General features: G+C 46.3%; 1 protein-coding gene, 1 non-coding gene and 1 pseudogene across 2 annotated transcripts in view; all 3 read right to left on the bottom strand.

Moving 5' to 3' along the window:
* LOC146486765 (U1 spliceosomal RNA) overlaps positions 1 to 20 on the bottom strand; it is a 164-nt gene extending 144 nt beyond the window's left edge. Inside the window, exon 1 of the small nuclear RNA XR_014858748.1 lies at positions 1 to 20. This exon is cut by the window's left edge and continues 144 nt beyond it. This is a non-coding gene — a small nuclear RNA (U1 spliceosomal RNA).
* Positions 21 to 2,328: 2,308 nt separating this feature from the next.
* Positions 2,329 to 2,507, bottom strand: LOC146486764 (U2 spliceosomal RNA; annotated as a pseudogene).
* Positions 2,508 to 4,311: 1,804 nt separating this feature from the next.
* LOC146486763 (uncharacterized) overlaps positions 4,312 to 7,500 on the bottom strand; it is a 3,344-nt gene continuing 155 nt past the window's right edge. Inside the window, exon 1 of the mRNA XM_085089572.1 lies at positions 4,312 to 7,500. This exon is cut by the window's right edge and continues 155 nt beyond it. Within this exon, the coding sequence (XP_084945698.1) occupies positions 6,363 to 7,500 (1,138 nt within the window). The 3' untranslated portion in view covers positions 4,312 to 6,362.

Below are 7,500 nucleotides of genomic sequence, written 5' to 3'. Positions count from 1 at the left end.
CTCCCGCGTCAGGTAAGTTTTTTTTGTATTTTAGGTGGTCCACCAGGCGAAGTGCAATGCCCAGCAGCCATAGACACAACATAAAGACAAAGACACAAGATAAATACGGACCACCAAGGAGAGGGAGCACCTCCATACGGAGCCGGCTCGCCAAACTACGCCGGGGAGTCGAACCCCGCCTCACCTACAGGAAAAGACGAGAACAACAGAAATCAGTACAACCAGAAGCAAAACAGGACGACACACTCACTTAAACCAGGACGACACAAACCAACAAACCAACATACTCACTCAAAACAAACCGCAGAAACAGGAGGACTCAAACCAGAATTAAAGGCAAAACAAAGCAGCCAACTAAAACAAATGATGCAACAAACCACCGCAAACTCAAGGACGCCGCCGCCGTACAAGAGCATCGACCCATTGAGTCTTGTCCCCAACCTGAATACGTAACTTCTTCGTAGGAAAATCAATAGCCACAATACGCTGACGACGAAGCACAATGTCCTTTGCAATAAGACAGTACGGAAAGTTAGGTAGATCGCTCGGGTATCCAGACCTCACACCCTCTGGAACATGCAAAATAACTGGATCAGCTGAAGAAACATCACCCTCCTCAAGCACAGTAACAGCAGGGCTTGACAAGCCAGACCAAAAAGTCTTTAGTACTTGACCATCAGGAAAATCGTCCGCAGAAAACTGACACTGAAATTGAGATTCCTCGCCAGCAGAAACATTCACATCAGCAGAAGCAGAATCAACCACATCACCACCCGGCTTCTCAATAATATCAATGGGAGGACGATCAGACACTACAGGGGGGACAACAACAGCAGAAACTCCAGCCAAAACACTCTGACTGGCCTCAGGGTCACCAACGTCAACATCACCATTAACCGACTCATCACCATCTACACTAGCAGAATCCTCATCACAGGCAGAAGAAGATTCAGCATTACCAACCTCCATCTTCCCATCATCCATACCCCAATTTTCATCCGCACCATATACACCAATAGCAAACGAAGGAGTCGGAGCCAATGAGGCAGACGCAGCAGGAACATCGGGGGGACGAGCTGGAACAGAAACAGCAGCAGCTTCAGCGGGACGAGCAGGAACAGAAACAGCAGCAGCGTCAGCGGGACGAGCAGGAACAGAAACAGCAGCAGCTTTAGCGGGACGAGCAGGAACAGAAACAGCAGCAGCTTCAGCGGGTGTAGGATCCTGAGAGGCCGCAGAAGAACCGGACGGCGGAACAACATCCCCAGACGACGGCACAGTATCCCAGGCACGAGGAGCATTCTTACAATTGCGAGCCAGATGACCGGGCTGCAAACAGCGACGACATTTGCCTTTCAAAGGACAGACTTTGGAGACATGACCACTCTTGCCACAGATGTCACATTCAACGGGCTGGCCACGATACCAAACTTTCACCAAAACACCGTTAACATCCAAGGAGCGCGGGATACTAGCCTTGCGGACCATACGGACAATACGAGTACCAGTAGCGACAGTATTCAGGTCAGGATAATGCTGCATAGAAACATCATGTACTTCACCAAAGGAGCTCAAAACACGGCGTAAAGCAGACGGGTTGGACTCAAACGGGTAGTGGAACACAAGCACATTCTCCATTTTAGGGCCAGGCCTCACAACACGACACTGCACATTACCAAGGGCGATGGTATCAACAGACTCAACAGAACGTTTGGCATCACTGGAACGGAACGTGACTTGAACATGGCCGCCAGGAACAAACTGGATGGACTCTACAGGAAAATGGGACGAAAACTTGGCATCCACGCACTTGGCAATGTCCACTCGACTAGCAGTCGACGGGAAACCAGCAACATTTAGGACCACAGTCCGAAGAAAAGGCCCCGCCATAACACTCAACAAAAAGTTAAGCACCACTCCGTAGGGTTACAAAGTGGATGGGCGACCAACAGCGCAGGAACACCCCCTCAAGGCCCACAATCTAGCGAGAGAAAGCAGGCCCGGGGAGCACACAAGGCGCCAATAAATCTGTAAAGCAACAGGCAACTGAAGCAAAACAGTATAGACCAAGTCTTGCAACTTTTAACGGTCTGGATACTAGCCTTAACAGGATAAACCCGCGTCAGGTAAGTATGAAATGCTTTGCGCCCCTCGACAACGGAAAAATTGCCTTACCCCTATATCCCTTGTGGTTTTTCTTTTAGTGGCCATCAGATCCGGGACTTGTCACTTCTGTGCGCTACCTCTACATACATCCTGTGGGGAGACAGACACACAAAGTTCAATTTAATTTCAATTCTGTTTTTAGTTGAATATTTCTTCCCCAAGGGGAAGTGGGCCGCGCTCGGAGGTAGTGCTATACCGAGGCAACCCGTGGCTGGGACGAGGCAAGCCTCTTTTCCACAGCCCAGTTCCAAAAATCAGTTTAATATATGAGCTGCTCAATGAGCAGCGTATCAGATATTAAGCTGATAAGAACAGATTTTTTTTTTTCTTTAAATTGTTTTATTTCCTTTTCACAATCCTGGTTACAGTCATTTCCGGTAAGCACAGGGAGACCAGTCACCTCCAGTTATACTAGTTATGGAATACATAATTACTTAAGTCAAGTCTCTTCCGGTTTACAATGTTCAAGTCATTTCCGGTTTACAAGTCATATCCGGTCTACTTTTTCTACTTTTCCGGTTTTAGCGATTCACTTCCGGTTTTTGTCTACTGTCATATCCGGTTTACAATAGCGGTTTTCCGGTTTATACTACCGGAAACACATTTTTACAAAAGCGTAGAGAAAGAGGAGAGTACGAGGGCTTATTTTAGCGTTACAACTAACTGGTCGTTTTCGACCGTACAAATTTTATCATGACACCACAAAGCGGAGAATTTCATTCGCGTCATTCTGGAAAAATCAACATTTAGCCGCGTTGTGATGTCATTGCGAATATAGTGGACAATGGCCCGAGAGGTTTCGGTGCCATTGTGAAAAGTTGCTTTATTGCGGAAGTACCAAATACCGTAAAGGATTGTCTTAATCAGATAGCGTGCGGTCGCACTGTCTTTATCATTCGCGCAAAGTCCTTTATAGAAGAAGACCGTGTTGACATTAGGCAAAAAGGTGAGGCCAAGGAGGGCGGAAAGAAGTGGGCAGAAAACCGCCCACACCCCCTTAGCTCTACTACAGTTAAGGAAGCAGTGATCTATTGTTTCTTTCCTGGTACACACCGCGCATCGGTTAGAATTGATATAGCCCCAAGTGTGTAAGGAATCTCGTACTTTAACTCCGCGTAGAGTAATCAACCAGGCCAAATCGTTCTTAAAATTCTCACACCGGCCTTCACGAACGAGGGGCCAGTGCGTAGGCAGGTCCAAATGGAAATTAAGATATGGGGCCCACCTATACGGAAGGGTGGGCGCGGATACTGCTTCCTTTAAAAATACTTGATAACACGCTTTAGAACTAAAAACAAAACCGGTGTTGTAGCTCCCGGTATTTAGCAAGGCCGTCAAGTTCTTAAGACAGACCTGGTAATAAGACGTGGGAGTCAATGCACTGGGGGAGGAGTTATCCCGTAAGTGGGACCACCCCTCCCTCAGGCGTGCTAACTGTGATCCTAAAAAGTACTTAAGTAAAAAGAAGGCCTTGGTGTCTGGATTATCAATGAGCGTGGAAATCAGCGACAGTTTGAGCGCTTGACTTTTAGAAACAAAATCTATGAGACCGAGACCCCCCTGTGAAAGCGGAATAGAGAGGGTTTTTCGAGCGATAGTTTCTATTTTAGAGCCCCATAGAAAGGAGAAAATCAATTTATTAAACCGTGAGACAACCCACTCGGGGGTGGGGAGAACTTTGGAGAGAAACCAAAATTTACTAGCACCGAGAATATTAATGATCAGAACTTTGCCAACTAAGGACAGCGCACGAGACTTCCAGAGGTTCAAATTGGCCTCAAGTTTGGAAAGCCGAGGCAGCCAATTGTCGGGTTCAGTGTTCACTGTACCATTGTTAAACCAGACACCCAGTATTTTCATCTTGGACACCCAAGTGAGCCCATAAGGGGCCTCTGGCTTGGAGCGCCAAGCGCCTAACCACATAGCTTCGGTCTTAGAAACATTTAATTTTGCTCCGGTGCCCGCTTCGTACTTGCGAAGCAATGTAAACAAACGATCGAGAGAGAATAAATCTTTAACTAGACAGGTGGAATCGTCAGCATATTGACCGATCTTAAAGTGTTGTCCTGACGCTCCTGGTAAAAGAAAACCCTTTATGGTACTATCATGTCTAATATTAGCCGCTAAAACTTCAGCGCGTAAAATATATAAAAGCGGGGACAGGGAATCCCCCTGTCGCACACCGCGCTCGAGAAAAATTCGATCGGTAAGAAAGCCATTAACAAGAACTCGCATGGAAGCGTTATTGTATAAAACAGAAATCCATCGACGAAAGTTCTGGCCAAATCCGAAGGTTTCTAAAACTTTCATCAAGAAAGTGCGATCGACGCGGTCGAAGGCTTTTTCCTGATCTAAACTCAATAAAATACCAGTTTCGTTCGTGATGTTTACATAATCGAGCGTGTCGCGTAACAGGGATAAATTACCGAAGATAGTTCGACCGGGAACTGAACAGGTTTGGTCATTTTGGATTATAGAAGATAACACTTTAGACAAACGATTAGCAAGCGCTTTAGAACAGATTTTGTAATCAACATTGAGAAGCGAAATGGGCCGCCAATTCTTGAGATTCTTACGTTCGCCTTTTTTAAAAATTAGCCGAGTAGCACTTTCCTGCATAGAACTACTAAAAGAGCCTGTAGCGAAACTATGATCGTAAACAGCTAAGAGGTGAGGGCACAAGAGATCCCAAAATTTCGCGTAAAATTCTTTCGGCAACCCGTCCGAGCCGGGAGTTTTACCAGTTGAGAGTCCACGCATCGCATCACCGATTTCGGTCTCAAGTAATTGACCGTCACACGATAAAGAATTTAATTCAGGTAGAAAACAGTCGATTTTAGCCAAAAGGTCTGCTTGAATAGTATCATCCGTCGGTTCGGCGGAATATAAAGTTCGGTAAAAATCAACATGCGCTTGTTCTATTTCGGGCTGGGAAGCCACTTCAATGCCTGCCGCGTTAAAAATAGAGTCGATCTTGTTTTTCTGAGCGCGCTCAGATTCAAGTTTAAAGAAAAAACTAGTGGGTTTTTCCCCTTCTTCAATCCATTGAGCTCGACTTCGCACTTGGCCAGATTTCTGTTGGGACAGATTAATAGCTCGAAGCTGACTTTCTAACCGATCGATCGTGTCCTTAACCGAGTCATCACCACCTGACAACGCGCGTTTTGCTTCAATCAACAAATTAGTTATGCAAACCCGATTTCGATTCAAATTCCGAAGTTTGGTCTTACTAAAATTCTGAGACGCAAGTTTTATAGACTCTTTTAAAAAATCCCACCAGTCATGAATATTCGGAAAGGCTTTCTGATACAAGACGTGATTTTCAACAAGTTTGGAAATCATATCGCAAAAATTTTCATCTTCAAGCAAATCTAAATTTAGCCTCCAAAGGCCAGGGCCACGCCTAAAAATGTCAATCAAATTGAGCTGCAAAACAACCGAGTCGTGGTCGGAAAACACGCAAGGAAGAATTTCACATTTGACAGTTTTTGCCACTAAATCGTCCGCTATGAAAAATTTATCGAGCCGAGACCCGATAGATTTATCGGCATTAAACCAGCTACACTGGGTCTGACGCCCATGCTTTTTGCGCCAGATATCGGTTAAGCGATGTACTGTGCGCAATTCTTTCAATTCCGTAGCGAGTGTTAAATTCCCCCCGAGCTTATCAAATTCACTTTCAATGCAATTAAAATCACCTCCAATGATCTTAAGAGAGTTCGGAAAAAAATATTCATGTAAGGTATCATAAAAGCCTTTGCGATCAGTAACATTTGTGGGCGCGTAAATATTAACTAAATTAAATTTGTGTTCGCCGAGAGCGGCTAAAACACTCACTATTCTACCGGAAGAATCTCTTCGCCACTGCAAAATCTCAAAAGGAGAATTTTCCGAAACTAAAATTGCGACCCCGCCCTGTTTACCCGAAGCGGGGGACCAAAAACTCGGACCGGTCCATTTAGCGCGGAGAGAATTAATCGCCTCCGGCTTAGAAACCAAGGTTTCTTGCACAAAAATAAATTGCGAGTTAGACTGTTTTGCGAAATCAAAAACACATTTCTGCTTGGCGTCGTCGCCGAAGCCACGGATATTAAGACTAGAAATTGTAGCTGTGAATGTTAAACATTGGAAAGAGATTCTTCAGACAGAAAACACAAACAAAACTAAGGCATAACAAAATTAACTATAAGACTAATTTACTTGCGTTTCTTATGCTTCGCCGTTCGTTGGGCGAGCGGCGAATTACCACGTTTGATGCCAGGTTCTTCGGTCGGTGGGGAGGATTGTTCAGAATGTTCAGAGTTCATAGAGTTCGAGCCAGTGACTTTAACGGGTTGTGTGGGTTTCCTTAGAGGTGCGGTAGGGCCAGAAATTTTTGCCGGGGTTCGCCGATTAGACGTGGAGCCAGATGAGCTGCTCTGCGTGTTAGAAAACAAGCGCGGGGTGTGTTCGGTTTCGTCATCTGCGTCGCCGTCGGCTTCGTCTTCACGGGGCGATAAAAATTCCTCGTCAGATGGTTCAGCTGGGTCGTCTTCCATCGGATCGTCAGGACCAGTTGGATCGAGAGTTGCTTCGTCGGTAACCACAGAAAAATCACTAGGCGGAGGCGCATCATCATCGGGCGTATCATCATCGGGCGTTTCGCGATTTTCGTTGTCAGAGGGTACGGCACGGGACCAGGAGAAAGGGCAATCCTTGGCTTTGTGTTCGTCGGACCTACAAATGTTACACAGGAGAGGTTCCGGGCAATCGTTGGCGAGATGGCCGGTCTGCTCGCAGTTATAACAGATGACAGTGTGACAGGTTTTGGCAATGTGGCCGGTCTGGTGGCAATGACGGCACGTACGCGGTTGACCTTCGTAGCGAAAGTGGACAAGGGCCTTGCCGAAGCGCATGAAACTCGGGATGGGTTGTTTGATCTGGACACGGTAATGACAGACGCCATCCTGTACATTCTCCCAGCCTTCGAAACGAAACATACCACGACGGTGGGAAATCACATCACAATACTTGGAGAGACGGCTAATAATCGCGGTGTCCGGCATTTCGTGCGGCGCGTCGAAAACTTGTAAATACGTGAGCGGTCGGTCAACATCTTGGAGGGCAAACGGAGAACCACGGACACTAAGAAAACTCTTCTTCAGAAAATCATCTTTAAAGCTTTTTTGGCGGAAGGTGAGAAGAATGTCGCCGGAAGACTGTCGCTGTATACATGAAATATTAGAGCCATCAATACCAGCCTCGGACAAAGCAGAAAACACATCTTCGGCGGGCAGAAAACTTCGGGGACGAAAAAAGGCGGTCAGTGGGCGCTCTGGGATGTTGTTTTCAGGA

This window comes from Pavona decussata, unplaced genomic scaffold, assembly GCF_977016875.1.
Source record: "Pavona decussata unplaced genomic scaffold, jaPavDecu1.1 SCAFFOLD_19, whole genome shotgun sequence".
Lineage (NCBI taxonomy): Eukaryota > Metazoa > Cnidaria > Anthozoa > Scleractinia > Agariciidae > Pavona > Pavona decussata.
The sequence above is the reverse complement of the archived record's forward strand: the minus strand, read 5'-3'. Positions and strand labels throughout refer to the sequence as shown.